The 17,172-nt window shown below is 51.0% G+C and overlaps 7 protein-coding genes across 7 annotated transcripts; 3 read left to right on the top strand and 4 right to left on the bottom strand.

Moving 5' to 3' along the window:
- Window positions 1–236: 236 nt before the first annotated feature.
- On the bottom strand, window positions 237–1,073 carry NEUTE1DRAFT_97794 (uncharacterized protein; the record flags this gene model as incomplete). Its single annotated transcript, XM_009849567.1, has 3 exons — window positions 237–567; window positions 876–988; window positions 1,068–1,073. The coding sequence occupies 3 exons, from the start codon at window positions 1,071–1,073 to the stop codon at window positions 237–239; spliced, it is 450 nt and encodes a 149-aa protein (XP_009847869.1).
- Window positions 1,072–1,737, top strand: NEUTE1DRAFT_107240 (uncharacterized protein; the record flags this gene model as incomplete). The annotated part of the gene is made up of 3 exons (XM_009849566.1): window positions 1,072–1,098; window positions 1,128–1,326; window positions 1,613–1,737. The coding sequence occupies 3 exons, from the start codon at window positions 1,072–1,074 to the stop codon at window positions 1,735–1,737; spliced, it is 351 nt and encodes a 116-aa protein (XP_009847868.1).
- A 298-nt stretch (window positions 1,738–2,035) lies between these two features.
- On the bottom strand, window positions 2,036–5,355 carry NEUTE1DRAFT_127465 (transcription activator protein acu-15; the record flags this gene model as incomplete). Its single annotated transcript, XM_009849565.1, has 3 exons — window positions 2,036–4,155; window positions 4,205–4,802; window positions 4,872–5,355. 3 exons carry the CDS (start codon window positions 5,353–5,355, stop codon window positions 2,448–2,450), a joined length of 2,790 nt encoding a protein of 929 aa, XP_009847867.1.
- Window positions 5,356–5,773: 418 nt separating this feature from the next.
- On the bottom strand, window positions 5,774–7,212 carry NEUTE1DRAFT_107238 (uncharacterized protein; the record flags this gene model as incomplete). Its single annotated transcript, XM_009849564.1, has 6 exons — window positions 5,774–6,146; window positions 6,198–6,380; window positions 6,476–6,531; window positions 6,719–6,901; window positions 6,981–6,991; window positions 7,059–7,212. The coding sequence occupies 6 exons, from the start codon at window positions 7,210–7,212 to the stop codon at window positions 5,774–5,776; spliced, it is 960 nt and encodes a 319-aa protein (XP_009847866.1).
- A 2,047-nt stretch (window positions 7,213–9,259) lies between these two features.
- NEUTE1DRAFT_75928 (uncharacterized protein) lies at window positions 9,260–11,035 on the bottom strand (the record flags this gene model as incomplete). Its single annotated transcript, XM_009849563.1, has 3 exons — window positions 9,260–9,375; window positions 9,456–10,502; window positions 10,657–11,035. 3 exons carry the CDS (start codon window positions 10,903–10,905, stop codon window positions 9,262–9,264), a joined length of 1,410 nt encoding a protein of 469 aa, XP_009847865.1.
- A 1,050-nt stretch (window positions 11,036–12,085) lies between these two features.
- NEUTE1DRAFT_57240 (uncharacterized protein) lies at window positions 12,086–14,520 on the top strand (the record flags this gene model as incomplete). Its single annotated transcript, XM_009848978.1, has 4 exons — window positions 12,086–12,186; window positions 12,493–13,004; window positions 13,093–13,706; window positions 13,759–14,520. 4 exons carry the CDS (start codon window positions 12,086–12,088, stop codon window positions 13,786–13,788), a joined length of 1,257 nt encoding a protein of 418 aa, XP_009847280.1.
- A 1,101-nt stretch (window positions 14,521–15,621) lies between these two features.
- On the top strand, window positions 15,622–16,438 carry NEUTE1DRAFT_107235 (uncharacterized protein; the record flags this gene model as incomplete). The annotated part of the gene is made up of 5 exons (XM_009849562.1): window positions 15,622–15,702; window positions 15,749–15,859; window positions 15,899–15,974; window positions 16,012–16,131; window positions 16,260–16,438. 5 exons carry the CDS (start codon window positions 15,622–15,624, stop codon window positions 16,436–16,438), a joined length of 567 nt encoding a protein of 188 aa, XP_009847864.1.
- Between the last annotated feature and the right edge of the window lie 734 nt (window positions 16,439–17,172).

Below are 17,172 nucleotides of genomic sequence, written 5' to 3'. Positions count from 1 at the left end.
GATCGTGGGAAGACGGGTTAAATGGCAAAACTAAGGGGTTCAAAGGTAAGATGTGGTTGGAAGGTTACCCCAAGAGAAGATCTGCCCTGAGTAGAGGTAGTATCGTTATTCACACCTCAGCCACTTTTACCAAACCAGCGGCAGGCAGGCAAGCGGCAACTCGTAGCCCTGGATCGACCCTACACTAACAGGCTTGGAATGGTGATCCTCGAAATTTTTACTGTGTAGGTTGAAACTCAGACACGACCTGGACAGTTCATCGAACTTGGACCACTGAGATGATAGAAATACTCTTGATTAGTAAAACTGTATGAAATTGTGAATGTTATGTTGTTGTGTTGTCCATTGTTATCCGCATGAACCCCTTCAGGACAATTGTTAGTGTCCTTGGCTCGATGAGCCGTCAGAGTGTAGGAGGTTTGGAGACGACCCTGCAGATCTTCGGTCGTCGGACACTTGAACCCGGGCCGGCCCTTACCGTGTCCGAGCGTTCGGTATGTTCTTAAGCACGCGTACCTGTTCCAGACTTTCAGGCCGGCCGGTAGGCATCGTTGCGGCCGGGCTACTCTTGGGGCCGCAAGCGGACAGAAACGGCGAGTAGTGTATAATGCATGCAAAGTGGAAAGAAGGGACATGCGCCCAGGTGGTCCCCTGGTCGCACTTCCCACACTATCGGTGTGATCCTGATCAAAGATCATGGCCACTTCGTCAATCATAGGTATGTCTTTTCGACACGCGAAAACACAGAATTCTTCTCTATCGTAGAGGGAGGAGTGCATAGTGTACTTCATACAGGGCGGCAAGAAGTCGGGATTCCAATTGCAACAATGCTTGGAACCTCCTGTTAAAGTGGCACCAGGCATAAATGACATCACGCCGTGGAGTCTGCGTATGTATCCCCAGGGGGCTCCAGCAACTCTTGTTCACCTCGATGAGGCTCCTTCTCCGCTCTCATCATTAACACCTTTGACAAGCTCGCTTTTTCGAGCTGCGTTCCCGTCCCGCTCCAGGAATTGACTCCATTCCACACAGTGGACTTAAAGTCAACAAAACAACTTGAAGGGAACAGACATGGCTCCTCTTTTTCTTATCTCTACAGTATGTAGTTAGTGTACGCAGTACACTAGACTCCACCTGTCTCTCAGATGCGGAAGGCTGGGAGCTTGAAACATGACAAGTCGCAAGAAGCCCTGTTCCTGGCACGGCGCCGGAGGGCGAGGCGGATACTGTCAACGAGACTCGTATTGCCACCTTTTTCTGTCGTCGATGTGCTTGATAAGCATGGCAGTCGCTGCAGAGACAGGCCGTACTTCGTGCGATTGTACGGTGAGGGTCGACTGAATTCCACGTTCATTGAGGTGTACTCCGTAGTCCGCTGTCCGAAGTCCGCTGTCCGGCGCCGGCTTACACTACAACTCTGCCGGTCCTGGCGATCAAAAAGGCTTGTTTTATTATGCGGATGTTCAGGGGTTCATGGTAGAGGCGACATGACGCGAGGCGGCAAGCGAAGCAAGAACCAGCCTGGCTTCTTTGCCCTTTTTCCTAGAAAATAAAATAAAGAAATTGGAAAAATAAAATTAAAATAATGAACTGATCCCTTGAACTTGACTAGAGATGGACTATGGCGGTGTCGCAAGTCGTCGTTATCAGTCCTTCAGCAATACAGTACACAGTTTGGATATCGAAAAAGAAGAGCCCAGTATTGCCGTCGGTACGCCTATCCTGTCCCCCAGATAATGGGAGGGCCTCATGTTCCACTTCAGGCTAAAGGCGTGCGCGCGCATCAGAAGGCATTACCCGTCTTCTGGGGTACTCTACACACGTGTGAAACGGGCGGGAATAATCCATGGCATTAACATCCTTCTCCGGGCATTTGGAAGCCTCGGCGAACGACCGATCAGAAGCAAGTCGAGAACGGGTTTGCTAGGGCTCGGATGTCACGTCAAATGCGACTTGGTCTGTAATATCTTTGCATTCTACCAGTAATATGACTGGGGAAAGGGTGAGAATGGCAAGTATCTCCTATCAAATAGCGACTATGATCATCCTTGCCTGTCAATATCGTGTGTGCTTGGTACTCAGGTAACATTTGACGCATCCCGCTCTACAGCTAAAGAGCTGCATAAACAAACAGCGGGAAAAGGGACTGTCCATAGGAGTGTGAAAGCACATGATGACGATAATCCCTTACTTTCTCGCCACCCCTGCTCTAGGCTCGCTGCAACACTCGCGACTGCTGTCAAAGCCGTCGTCCGCTCAATACACTATCTGACCTCGGTTGATTTCCTCTCTGTCATGTAACCTGGCAAATTTGAAGCACTCCCAGAAACTCCATATCCAAATGGAAGAAATAGTTTTCCCGGCCTGTACCCAGTCATAACCAAAAAGTATCGTGAGAACCCGCGCCTACCAATTCCAAGAAATATTCCTATTGTCCACCAGTGTCGTTAGAGTCCATACCCATGTAATCCATCCAAAAGGAAGTTGTTTGTGCCCGCTGACGTCACGGGCAATAGCGTGTTGCGGTAATCCATATTTCCGTTGTTCAAACCCATGTCACCGGATGGAACATCATCGCAAGAAGAAATACTTTCTTCACTCAAACTGAGAACGCTCTGTGCTGTTGGAGCGCCTGGTACAAAGTCACCAAGATTAAACGATGACATATCCCATGGATCTTGCCCCCATGCCGTGGCTGACGAAGGTGTAGCAGACGCAGGTGTCTCCAAGGGTGCCAAAGCTGGACCCCCGTAAATTGCAGTATACAGACTGACCGGGCCACCATCCAACGATCTTACCAGTGCTTCCCACTCAGCTGTCGACATGCCGGTTGATGTCTTCTGCGGGAACATTTGGCCTTGCTGAGAGTGAGAGGATGCTATGGAAGAGCGTTGGTGTTGTTGTTGGTGTTGTGGTGGTGGTGGTTGTTGTTGTTGTTGTTGTTGTTGTTGCTGGGGCTGATGAGGTTGACTGCGCATCTGTACCGGGGAAACGGGTGACTGAGGTGAACTTAATGAAAGATAATCCAAGTTTGGGGTCGACTGTGTGCCAGTCGATGTGCGTCCCATAAGCGCAGCTTGGGCGACTTGGGCATGACTCAGAGAGTGGCGATGATGAGGTCGCATTTGTTGCGCTTTTTGCCGTAAGCTATCGAATGACGTTTGAGAACGGGCGCGATTTAGTTCATTTTTGTGCTGTTGTTGAAGTTGCTGATGTTGATATTGTTGGTGCTGAGGAGTCACAGCCATTCCAAGTAGCTTGTCCCGCTGCATGATGAGATCTGTCTCGCTCAAGCTAGCGCTAGAGTGACGAGCAAGGGTTGGTTGAGCACCGCCATCAACAGCTGGAGGTGAAGGAGATCCTTGCTGCGCCGGTGGTGTGGGCATACACGCCTCTGGAGACTGTCTCGGGGGTGTCGGCAAGGACTGGGGAAGCGATTCCTCGACGGTAACCAGCATTCCAGCGATCCTCTTAAAATCGTACGATCCTGGAGCGTTCACCTTGGTAACGATCTTAACAACGCCGTTGACCAGTTTCTCGTTATCCTTCAACACTTTGCTGTCGTGCTTGAGTCCCAGTGTCTGGTACAGCAACGCCATACCGCAGACGATCAAGATGTCTGCCTTATTCAGGCAGAAGGAGAAGGACATGGACCTCTCTTCCAGCAGTTGAACTATTTGCACAATGCTCTTACTGGAGTCGGCAACAGACATGAGTGCAGGAGCAGCCTTCGGGCCCAGGCTAGATGCAATAGCCGGCCGATAGATAAGGATTCGAGTATAATAATAGGCGAGGGCAAGAAGAGGAGACCTGCTGCCTGTCACATCGGTCGAGGGCTTGTCCTGCTTGAAGTTGAGCTTCAAGTGCTGCGGTAGGTTCTCAAACCACTCGGTGAGTTCTCCCTCAAGTGATGACATCTGCTGTAGCGACAGCTCGTACGAAGTGGCAGCCGGGTAGATCTTCTCAAGGACCTTGCCCAGGATCCGGGATCCTCGGAACAAGGCAAGTGCGCTGGAGATCCTGGTAGGTTCGCCGGGAAGGCTTGGCTGAAATCCCTTCTCTGTGACATATTCGTCGTCGGTGTCTGATGGGAACTCGGCGTGGACGTCTTCATCCTTGAGAAGCTTTGGAAGACCAAGGATAGCGGCAGAAAAGCTAGATCTGTTAGAAATTATCCATGCCTTGTGTGAACGAGTGCACTTACCAGTCAAGTGTGTACAGAGTCCAGAACACCTTCTTTCGTGTCTCGATAGTCAGGGCACCGAATGAGAAGCGCTTCTGGCTTTGATGTAAACCTAAGCGGTGAGAAAGTCCCACAGCAATGCCCTTGTAGTATTGCAGCCGCTTGTAGTCGGCCCGGACAGTGCAGTACATCAAAGCAAGGATGAGGCATTGGAGGGTAAGCATGGTGTTGTCCATCAAGACAGCCTCCAAAGACTTGTGCCATTGTGTCTCGCAAGCGGCCAGCTGCTGAAAGTCAGGCTGCTCACTGGACAGGCCGGCAATGCTAAAGACCAAGTAAAGCTGTGTGAGCTTGTGGTTGTTCTTGATCTTTTCAGGATCCGCGACGAATTCCTCGTAGACACGAAGGAAAGCGGGCTTGTGGAGAACCGGAAATAATGGCGCCCATTCTTGGAAGTAAACATTCACGCAGCGATCAGAAAACAGCCGAGGCGGTATCCTCATACTCTGAGGGGCCAGCTTTGTCGAAAGAGGATAACATCCCTGAATGTGCAAGAAGGCCTCTGGGTTGAAGTCGGTGCAGGACTTGCCGTTCTCTTGGATTTTACGCTTGAATGTTTCTGGATATGTGGTCAGTCATCAAGAATGCGGATCTTTCGGGAGTTGCTGGGGTGAGTGGGGAGACATACCGATAAAAGAGCGGCCACTGGAAGCGCCCATGAAGTAGGAGTCGGAATTCTCGACACCGAGCAACAAGGGCGATGCTTGGACGCGGAAAGTATCCTCTTTTGCCGGTGTGCCAGAATCCCTCTTTATCTCTGCTGCCGGAGTGCTTCGAGGTGGCTCGGCAGATCGGCTGCGATTGCTGTGCATCTTGGAAAGCATATCGAGCTTCTCGTCCTTCTCATCCAGCAAGTCCTTGAGTTCCCGGATTTCCGCCTCCAACGCTCGTACTCGCTCCTCGAGCGATTCTGTGTAGCCTCTGGGAAAAGCGCGCCTACTGAGCTTATCGCTAGTCTTGCACTCGAACCCAACATTGGCGCATTGCGAACAACACGGCCGGATCCCATCGCAGCGGATTTTTTTGCTGCGGCAGCGGTCGCAAGCCTGAGCGATGCGACTTTGTGAGCTGTTGCCCACCTTGATAACTTTCATGGGTAGAATGCCGGGCATTTTGGGCGCCTTTCACGCGGCCGGGATAATCCCGTGCCTGTCGATAGTCGATAATGTCGGTAAATCAAGTTGTGGGTGAAACGGGCAAGTGCTTGTGTCGAGGACGAAACCCAAGGTTGTCGATACAGCACCAGATCGTGGAATATAACCCGTCTTGGATCGTCACAAAAGTCAATGCCGAGGTTGATATGGTCGAAGAGAGTAGTGGTGAAGAAAAGGCACTTGGCGTATATGGTATTGACACGTTCTCACTGGTGTCTGTTCTTGACGTTGATTTGGTCGTAATCCACAGGCGAAGTTAAAGTTGAGGCGGTAGATGACTGCTTGTGTGGTGATGGATGTGGCAATGGTGGTGTAAGTCGAGGAACTAAAGGTGAAAAAAATCTAAGACAGAAGCAAGCCAAGATCTCCAAATCCTTCAAAAGTCAAGTCGGTCCAGTGAAAGGGGGGGGATTTGGAGAGCACGACAGGCGGGGCGGCGTGATTTAAGGATGAATTCCGTGGGAAGGAGCATACGGGGGTACATTGGTGAGTTCAGGTTGCTGTGAGCCAAGAGGGACGGAACCAGGGGGACAGGACTGGCTGGCGGGCCAGCGAGAAGCGTAGCACTGCGTGGCAGCGAGGCAGCGAGGGCGCGAGGAGGGTTGATGCCACGCTGAGGGGAAAAGCGGGCGGGAAGGAGTCCCTGGTCGTCCGTGGGGTATGTACTTGTACTCGGTACGGTACCGCTGCCTTTCTGGTGATCGGTGAGAACAGTCACCTCAACACTTTTAGTCGAGACGTACCCGATACTTACCATGCCATTACAAGATCTCTCTAATTCTATTTGCACAGCAACCTACAGTACCGACGTCGCAAGTACACTACGAAGATCCTCTAAAGTTGGAACCTCGAGGGTCACGACAAGGGCAGACGGGAACGTCAGGACGCTATCGTCCGTGACAGCATCTTGACGTTTAAGCTGCTGCCTCGACGCCGTATTTCTGCTAAGCCTCCGAAGATCAACAGAGAGTCCCAGTGTGAGACTGCAGGGTGGACAAGGCAACGGACGGTGTGGAAGTGAGGACGACTGCGCTACTGCGTAGCGATTGGGGCATGTCCATACCTTGACCCTGCTTACCTTTTGGGTTTACTTATCGACTCCATTTGATTGCCATCCCCTGGCCAAAGAAGAATCTGGGGCGAACAGGGATTTACTCGTCAAATCCAATGTATTGTAATAGATTCGCCAATCATCATGGCCGTTGTGAGCGAGAATCCACGGCATCCACTAGCCCCATCATCCGGTCCAGCCGACGAATCGCAGCGCTCTCGCAGCGGTCGCGAGGGACCCACCGGCTTCTATTTCTACACAGCAGCATACCTCCACCTGGCTCACAAAGATGGTTGTGGTCGGATTTTCAAGCGAGATCCGGGGCATCTCGGCGCCTCCTGGTATGAATGGGGCCACAGGGCTACCGTCAAGGAACGCCATTTGTTTTTTTTTGTTTGTTGCGACGGCGACGTGCGAGGGCTGGCGGGCGTTTTTGATGGCATCATGGCTGGCCTAGACCCTGTTGTCTTAAGCTGCATGGATCGTCAGGTCATGGCAGTTGTTGGAAGTAGCCACTAACGAGAACACTGACCTGCTTACGACCTAGAGACTAGCGAGGCCAAGTTCAAGATCATCCCGATCGGGCTGGGCACCAAGCAGTTTTGCTTACCGAAACCCTGAGCGAAATTGAAAGCTGCACCGTCATACGGCCTCTGCTGCGATACCACGGGACGATACCCTTCGTGGTTAGGACTCTCAGGAACCAGCCGGGGACCTCGCCGAACAGCCTCCTCTTTGAGTTGCGGCTTCGGTCGAGAACCCATTTTGTACATACATGGGCACCGATGGCTCGGATTAGGGATTAACCTCTTCGAGGCCAAGCGAGACTTGGTCCATGGTCCGCGTGACGCTGGATGGGGGCATTGAAACCTTAAAGAGACAGGGAACTCCTCGTGAATAGGATCATGACAACCATGGTATTCATGTCTTGGGATCAGCAGCCCTCTTCACCTTGCATAGTCGAGGACATTGTAGTTTGGCAAAGATATTCCGATGTTGAAACCATAATATGTAATAGGGACTAGGCGGCCAACTAGCAGTGTCCGTTGTCTTGGGTGTCAATGTGTGCGGCGGAAGAGGCGCGCATGTACCTACGCAATATTGAGCATCAAAAGGAGCGTTTCGGATTGGCTCCGGGACATTGAATAGTTTCCACACCGTCACCCAACCCAGATTCTCACAACTTGAGGGTCATTTGACTTCCACGCGCAACACAAAGCCTCTTTCCTGCGGGATACTTCCATATCAAAAAGCACCGAATATACGGTATATTAACGGACCTCTAAATAAACACCTTCTGGAGACATGAACAGCCTACTCCACTAAAAGGGGTCGCTGACGACGACGTGGACGTTTTGCGATCAATTCAAACTGCCCAGGGCTGGCCCACCGGCGGATCGTCAAGTGTGCTGGGTCAACTATGGTAACAGGGTCATTGAAACACACACAAGTCATAACGGAAACCAAAGAAATTTCGGTGAGCCATAACTATAGTCAGAAAATATGGAGAAAAGTGTCCGATCTTCGACGGTCACCGGTCTGCGTGGTGGTGGCTCACTTCGCTCTTATAAAAAGACGCGAGCGATGATGCATTAGGGGAAACCTAGGTACCGATGTACACAGTACTTACATATATGTACGTGTCACAGTACGCTCTGTATGGCTGTCACAGTCGCACACGACGGAACCTCCAAAGGATAAAGCAGTGCTGTGAGATGGGGCCGGCCGCCTCCACACAGCAAATACACTGGAGGTAAAAACACAACCTGGAACGGTGGGGCTGCACTGCATAGTATAGTCCAATGACTCCATTTCTGATTGGTTGAATGCTGCAGCAGGATCAATTTGTTCCACCAACCTTCCGTCTCTTTCAACCAAATCTGGAGTTGGTCTTCCCCGCATTTTGGTTGGGCAATGCCAAGAACGAACTCCAAGCGACGGGTTCCTCTCCTTTTCGCTCTCGATCGGGCAGTATATATCACCACTTTGATGAGTCGGACTCGGGCAAATCCAAGCAAACAACGAATCTCAAAAGACAGACTATGACAGTCCGGCGCTTCGTGGTGTTACATAGTTCTCGATAGCCAGGTCTCGGATTTACTCTATGTCGCCCATACACCGTCCGCAAGTTGGCGGAAACTCCGACCAGAGATCTTGCAGCGTAGACAGTAAAACTAAACTCACGAGCATCACCACCCAATCATTTCGCAGTCACATCACTGGCCAGCGCCCCGGTAACATATCAAGCTGCTCTCCCACTCATCGCCGAAATGCGGGGCAATATGAGATTGTGTGGTGGTCCCAGGCCTTCTGGGCGGAACCATTTGAGCGACCGGACATGGAAAAAGCTGGTTCAACAACATGCCTCGACATGAACTCGTGGTCATCCTGCGCCAGGAGCATATGTCTGGATAGTGTAGAGCTTGGGACAACCATGTTCTTAATCGCTTCATGTAAAATGTTCGTTCTCGTAATTTCTAATGGCTTCCCAGAGCATAAGATCGGCCTCAACACCGCAATCTCCTCAACTCTTGGCCTTGTCATCGCAGTAGTCTGGGTAATTTGCTCAATGCCTATTCCTCATTCTTCATTGACAGCCGAACATTACGGTGGCATCGTCGATGTACGTATATTTTGAGCTTATGGTTTGGTGTTTACACAATCTCCTCTCTAGGCCTACAAACCGATCATACCAAAACGAAATCTCACAAAGGAAACTTTCACAAAGAAACCTTCACGAAGAAACCTCCAGACACTTGGATCAGAGAGCATCACGATGCCTTGCAGTCTCCATTTCAAAAGTGTGTGGTTCCTCAACTGAAATCGTCGGGCTCATTGGACGCCTCCTCGCCAACTAAGTCAGATTCGGCAGTTTCCATCGATCCGAGATATGCCACCACGTTTTCATCAGCCAGTAGCATACGCCTCTGAATGTCATCTTGTCAGTTACCTTGCATGCCATCGCGTGAGGGGGAGACCCTGTGAGTTTGCGGGGGTGGATTCTCACCTCTTTCTCCAAGTCATCTATGACAACTTCTAGAAGATCGGTTTCGATCCTCCTGAGAAGAGAAGCAGCCTGGCGACACTCGTCCCTCATCAGGTCAACGTCGCCGATGGGGAGTGAAGCGAGATCCGCAAAAGACTGCGCTCTCTCAAGCTGCTGCTGCAACCGCTCCTGGACCACAGTGACAACGCGCAACTTGATAAGTGTAGATATCTCATAGTTCTGGATAAGGGTTTCAAAGTCCCCTATCCGGTCTGTAACGTCCTCCTCTCGCCAGAAAACACGGAGCTGTCGTCCACCCACACTGTCCTGTAGCACTCGGAAATCCAGGCCGTCCTCCTCGTTCACGCACATGAGGTAGGCGAATGGGCTATTCCATGACACGGCAGAGCTACCCTTGTCGCGAGCCACGAGAACTTTGGGCAAGTCCTTGAACGCGAAAAGCTTGGCCTTTGCCAAGGGGTCGTCCTCAAACGGCTCCAAAGGGAGCACAAGGCTCTCAACAGTCGCTTCCGGATCTATAAACCCGTAACTAAACAGCATCTCTGCAGCCGGCTTGGCATCGCCATAGCTGATAGTTACCTCCTCACCAGGTGAAATGCTGCTGTCTGGCCTGGGCAAAAGGACTACCTCGTCTTTGGCGTTTTCGTCATAGTAAGCCGACGCACGGGTCGAGTGGTTGATCATGTCTATGCATGGCACCATGGACTCCCCCGACTTCGGCAACTCGAGGACTCGAGACCGGTAAAGCGCATCTAAAAGAATCCACCTGCGTAGAGATGCCGAAGAATTGCCGTCTTCGTATGGCCACAGTATGTCGTTCCAGATCGGAAGGCTAGATGCGGCCTCCCGGACCGCATCAAACTCGGCAGTGATGGCCGTCATCTTTGCATTCACGGCTGACTCGAGAGATGTACCCCGGAGAAGTAGCCGCTCATCTTCTGTCCACAGTGTGGGCACGAGGACCGTTTTGGGTAGGAACTTGATGTACTCGGTCCATGGGTTTGAGACGCCCACTGGAGCTTGGTGTGTTTTAGAAGCCAGAACCAACTGGACAAGGAGAAATAATAATATATCCCTTCTGGCTGACTGTTGTGTGAGCAAGATAACGTCAGCTAGTTTCCCGGACAATGTCAATGGGGAAGGTCGGGAGTTCCCGGATAGAGAGGGGATGGGGGGTTGATCTGTGACAGCTCGCTCATACATGATGTCCAACAGCACCCAACAGTTGCTTGAAGTTCTTGTCTTCTTTGGCATATTCATCGACAGTTTGTACGTTGAGAACGAGGCTGTTTGGGACCGTCATAAGAGGAACCTCTGGTTTGAGCTCTCCATCCCTTACTACGCCAAAGCCTTTCCCTTCGATGTTGGCGACCTTGACATGCGGGAATGCGATGCCGTTGAGCAGAGCCCAAGCGGGCAGTGCCTCGATTGGGAGCCCAGGTTGTGCCATTTTTGTGAAAGACCGCTTGCTGTACGACAGGAGGAGAGGTGCCTTCCACCCTGCTAAGAAGTAGGTATAACTGAGAGTTTATAGAGTTTATTTAAAGTCAATCTACGAATCCAATCGTGCATGAGACTGAACCCGCACCGACAGAAGCAACTGCCGTAACAAAAGCACCCTTGTCGTAAAGGTCTTGTAAGATGGAGTAATTGTATGTACGACCGTTGAGATAGATAACCCTAACCCAAGACTCCCAGTTAGCAGCTTCCCAATGTCGCAACTGCCTTCTGGTGAGTACTCGTGCTCCGCCCCCACTTTTTTTGGATCTCGCCAAACTCGCACCAACTAAAGTTGGTGCTCACGACTGCAACGGCCACACCAGCGCAACGGCCAGGTTAGGGTTAGGGGTGCAATTTCGGGCTTGATTTATAGGCTAGAAATATGGTTTTTCTAATGCATTAATTTTCCTAAGCAAAACAATGCTTCCTATATATGATGCACTTTCCTAATCATACTCATAGTATTTTTCTCGTCTCAGTTGGTTGTTGTAATGAGTTACAAGCTTCCATTATCTTGATGCTTAACTATGCTCACTATGGTGGCCGTTGTGGTGGTGTGGCCGTTGCAGTCGTGAGCACCAACTTTAGTTGGTGTGAGTTTGGCGAGATCCAAAAAAAGTGGGGGCGGAGCACGAGTACCTTGTCTACCTCTATACACTCGTGCTGCCTGGTCTTGGCTTAAAGTCTTAGTGTACTAAGGATTCGTATTGGACATATTACTATAGTGATGAGGCAAGTAAACTAAAACAATGAACATAATGATAATATCGATAATAACAGCGATAGCAACAATGATATCGACAAAGATACCTAGGATTAACTTCAACTCAGTTATAGACTACGGCAGTAGCGTTTGCGTCCCGTCCAACGCGGGCGATCGTATCTCTTGTTGGTGGGGCTCATAACGAATTTCAATTTCGTCCTCCTCCACAATTACCTGGGAGCTGCAGCTGCCTGCTTGAAGTTGCCTTGAAGTCTTGAACAGAGCACGATACCAGTCAAGACCTTTTTGCCGCATTCAGCAATCACGCTACTAGGCTCAACACCTTCTTGAATCCGGACGGATTATCATAACTTAGCTCATCTGGCATATCCGATTACCGCCAATCGAACCAGAGCGAACTCTCCAAATGCCCCGAGATCCTTTAATCGGACTGGTCGGCAAACCGAGCGCTGGCAAATCCAGCACGCTCAACTCGCTAACAGATGCTTCCTCTAAAGTCGGTGGGTAGTTTCGTGATCTTGTTTACAAAGACATTTACCTTCCCTTCCCTTCGACATCTCGGCTGCGAAGATGGACGCTTTACGTCCCATACGAACGGGCTGCTGATACGGCTTGCCACGCGATACAGGAAACTTCCCGTAGGCTTCTTTCTGTTACAACCTGCCCATCTTCTGCCTGTCTCTCTCCAGTCTATACACTTGAAACACATCGTCCTGTTTGCTCCCATAAAACGACTGCCATCGTCTACGAATACAACCGCAAGCAGACGCAAAGGATGTTGCGCTGACTACAAGGCCTTTTCTTCTGCCACAGTTTCACCACCATCGACCCCCAACGAGCGATCGGCTACCTTCAGATAGACTGCGCCTGCGCGCGCTACAATGTTAGCGAAAGGTGCAAGCCAAACTACGGTTCTTGCGTCAACGGCAAGCGTAGTGTGCCCATTGAACTGCTCGACGTAGCCGGTCTCGTCCCCGGAGCGCATGAGGGCAAAGGGTTGGGCAACAAGTTCCTCGATGACCTGCGACATGCCGACGCCCTGATACACGTTGTCGACGCTTCAGGCACAACAGACGCCGAAGGAAAGGTCACGCGCGGGTACGATCCATCCGTGGACATTGCGTGGCTGCGCTCCGAGATCGTGGCCTGGATCAAGGGAAACCTTTGGGAGAAGTGGGGTTCAATCAAGAGGAGGCATATTGCTGTCAAGGCGACAGCGGTGGAAACGCTCCAGGCACAGTTCAGTGGTTACGGGAGTACCGCTGCGGTGGTGGCGCGGACGCTGGATAAGCTGGGGCTCAAGGAGCCGTTGGAGGAGTGGTCCGGTACGTTTGCGGCTTCGCTTTAAACACCTTGGTGGGTATCGTCAGTCCGACTGCGGCGTGGGTGCTAACACTAGTTTCCGACACCCAGAGGAAACCGTCGACCGCGTTGTCAACGCCTTCACCGACGAGAAGTTCCCAACGGTGATCGCACTCAACAAAATCGACCACCCAGACGCCGACAAGAACATTGCCAAGATCGCCAAGATGCAAGATCCAAACTCCATCGTCCTTTGTTCTGCGATCTCCGAAATCTTCTTGCGCAAGATGGCGAAGCAAGGGTATATCAAGTACACAGAAGGCAGCGAGTTCGTTGACACGAGGGAAGACCTAATAGCCGACGGCGATCCAGACGGCGGAGGCTTGAAAGAGCTGGACGAGAAGAACCGGAACAGGATAGAGAACCTGAAAGACATGGTCCTTTACCGATTCGGCTCCACGGGCGTCAATCAGGTGCTGTCCAAAGCCGCCGAGATCCTCGGCTTGGTGCCGGTCTTCCCAGTCAGGAATACGACGACGTTTACGTCGGGTGCAAATGAGTCGGCGAATAAGGCGGTATTCAGAGATTGCGTGTTGGTCAAGAAGAACTCAACCGTAGCCGACGTGGCCAGGAAGATTATGGGTGATGCGCCGATTGCCTACGTCGAAGGTGCGGGCGGCATCCGTGTTGCTGAAGACCAGATTGTTACGGTTGGGAAGAATGATGTGGGTAACCTTTCTGCTACCATTTCAAATGACTTTACTGACCTTCACATAGATCTTATCATTCAGGGTAGGCCGAGCATAAACAGCCGAAAGAGGAACATAGCCCAGCTTAGTACACCCTCGCGAACTGAGTATATAGGTAAAAGGCAATGCGTAAGAGTGTCATAAACAGCTACCAAACAAGAGCGCATGGAGGGACAGCAAAAGGAGCCTTATCCTATGATATGCATCCCACAAAATCCTTTAAACCAGCTTACTTGGAGAGCTCATAAGAGCACAAGTGACCGGCGTAATAGTACGAATTTGGAGTAGCAGAATGCTCATAACCGCAAGGCATGCGTTTCTGTTGTCGTTGAGCGCCTATTAACCCCTTGAGCTCCTTCCATTACATAAAACCCCATCTTTCCACCTACGTTCTCGTAAACCCGTTCGTTAAACGCCCATGCCTCCCTATCGTAATTAAACTTGTCTCTTCTTTTCTCACTTTCTGAGCTTTTCCTCATGCCTGCAACAAATGCGTGCCGAAACGTCCGCGTAGATCCCCCAGGGCGCAGCGCGTAATTTCGACAAGGGGTATCATAAGGCGAAAACAAGCGCCGGAACCGTCGGGAAAAGGAATCAACCTATCCATCCAGGTATGGTGATGTGCCCACACCACTTGGCTCCCGATGTAACATTTTCTTTTTCCCTTTCCTTCTCCTTCACGAACGACGACAAAAAACAAGATCAATTAGTTGGTGTTTCTTGTTGTCGTTGTTGTGTAGTTGCTCATTTAATACTTCAGAATAATGTAGAGAGCGTGGACAATACCGGGAAGGTACTGCAGGCAATAGTTAGCAAGGGTTCCGTTATGTGCGACAGCTGGAAGGTGAAAGGAAAGAAGGAAGGGAAGGAAAGCTTACACCCAGAATGGTGAGTAGGATGTTGATGAAGAGATCGGCACCGCATCCACGTTCGAAGAAAACTCCGAGAGGGGGGAGGATAACGGCAACGATGATCTTGCAGATGTCGCTGAAGAGGATGCGAATGTCAGCAATGGTGACCCAGAACCAGAGACGCCGCGCTGCGTCAAGCAGATGGGAATAGCCAGCTGGCTCTTACCTAGCGGTGAAAGCCATTGTGATGGATTAGTCTTGTAAGGTATTAAAGATTGGGATGAGTATCGCGCGTTGATCGAAAAGTTTTGGAGGCTTGCTGGATGTGAAGGTTGGATGATGCTTTTTGTTGTTTGCTCGAGTGGACTGACGTAAAACAGCGGCGAGACAAGCGGGCGGTAGAGAATTATATAGGAACAACATGGGACCTACGGGACAGCCTTGCCAAGATGAACTGTGCCTTCCTTGCCAAGATGAACTGTAGAGGTCATCTGTAAACCTGGCGGGGCCCTTATACCTCTGTGCTCTTGCAGGGCAAACGGTCAGGGAACAGGGTGCGCTTGTCTGTTTTCGTGGTGGTGTAGTCTTTTCCTCTGCCCAGTCCATTCCTTGCTTTGGCTGCTTGGGGCCGTTTGTGTGTCAGTTCAGTTCCCTTCCTTCGAAGCCAAGCGGGTAGGCGAGGGAACCTGATGAGATAATGGTTCAACCTTTCGCAAGCTCGCGCGCAAAGCAAGCCATGTACAAGGCGGTGCACACACGCGATTGGAGAGTCGGCTAGAATACGTCATAAGGTACACACCACTCAGCGACGAACAGGCAAAGGTACCCTACCTAAGTACCGTGGTAGGCATAGCACAGTGGTTTGCCGTCTTACTTTACCCAGTTTTGTCAACATCTATGTTAACTCGCAATGCTTCCTTGAGAAGCGAGGAACTGTGCCCGACATGAGAGAGGGCCGCCTGGTCAAGTGCTGGAGCGATGCTGAACAAGCTGGGGCTCGACTTCGGGACGGGACTCCGAAGTTCTCATGAGTGATCAAAATGAACCAGGGTAAACACGCGGACATCCCGGCGAAAGAACCACAGGGTCTTGTAGCGCTAACTTACAAGTACTATAAAACAGTGTGTACACCGCTTCATACCTAGTTAATGTTTAAAAGTTTGTTAGCCCGAGACTTGCAAGCTCTTTTTTGACAAGGGAGAGGACAAGGGATTATTCGGCGTGACTCATATTGGTGCAAACCACCGCGAAAGGAACGAGGCCAAGACCGGCGAGCGAGTATGTCGCAGCACATGCACCAAGAGACTCCATCCATAGCGGGCAACCACGGGCCAGACGCTGCTACTCCAGGACTCTTGCATCGCCAACCTAAAAGTGGTAGAAAGAGCCCTCTGTAGGTAGAGGAGGTACCGCCCTAACGGACTTTCTAGGGGTGAACTGTATCTATAATTTCGACACCGCAGCACAGCCCCAGGCACATGTGGTTCAAGCATCTACCGCTACAGCTCAGGAAAGCACGGGCAGTGTTTCGGGTCGCCCAACGGGGATGGGTAGATTGAAAAGCCCCTTTGCAATGAAAATGCTTGGGACTTTATTCTCATGCTGCCATTCATGCCTATCATGGTTTGCAAACAGTCTTCAAAGTTGTACACTAAATATGTACACTACGAATCAAAAGGTCCTAAAGTTGACGACGTAACCAAGTCCAGTGAGCCGAACCGTTACAATCCGGCAGGAGCTTGCCGTCCAGCGCTATCCTCGAGCGGCCAAGCGAGAGCCAAGCATTTGCCAAGATCCCAAGCCAGTGACATCACCAGAATGACCCGCAAGAAGTGTGGCGCATTAACCATGAAATGAAGGCTTACAAGGCTCAGCTATGCGCGGCCGGCTCACGCCCAGAACGATCTCCGGTGCCATCACTGATGATCTTGATTTCACCGCACAATCTAAGCGAAGCGCGATAGTAGTGCACAATCTCAGGTCTCTTTCAAGCGATGCCCAGGGCTCGGCTTCATAGCTGGGCGGCTGCCAAGCAGGCCATACCGGGTATGGCGGAAGTTGTATGGTCATTGGCATTCTGGGCTTCGGATGCGAAGTGAACTTTGGTCGCGTGAGGTTCTCTGTGTGGGATGTGCGCGATGGACACGATATTGGTCATTGGAGGTTTAACGATTTGAGCATTGAATACATGACAAAGCAGAGTTGGTAAAAACAGGTAGGAAACTTGATCTCCCTCCCCAACGGGTAAGACCAAGAGCCCATGGCTCCACAACAGAACGGCCCTTCGAAAATATCACATGCCATTGCTTGTCGAGGAAGAAAAGATATGTGTTTATTTCATGACTTTGGAAAACAAAAGATACAGCCGCTGACGGCCATCAAAACCTCTCAAGCCGAAGTGTTCGACTTCAACCGACAGTATGAACCACTAACAGGCAGCCCGATGACTTGATGAGAGGTTGCCATCAAGACATGCGATATCTCAAGATGCACCAATTCAGGCACGCAAAGAAGTGTGAAATAATGGCCAGCAGCGTAGGAGAAAACTGTGCCTTCGTCAGATCTGGACCCGAGAACAAGCACGGACGGGA

The sequence above is a fragment of the Neurospora tetrasperma genome, assembly GCF_000213175.1.
Source record: "Neurospora tetrasperma FGSC 2508 unplaced genomic scaffold NEUTE1scaffold_1, whole genome shotgun sequence".
In the NCBI taxonomy this organism is placed as follows: Eukaryota; Fungi; Ascomycota; class Sordariomycetes; order Sordariales; family Sordariaceae; genus Neurospora; species Neurospora tetrasperma.
The sequence above is the reverse complement of the archived record's forward strand: the minus strand, read 5'-3'. Positions and strand labels throughout refer to the sequence as shown.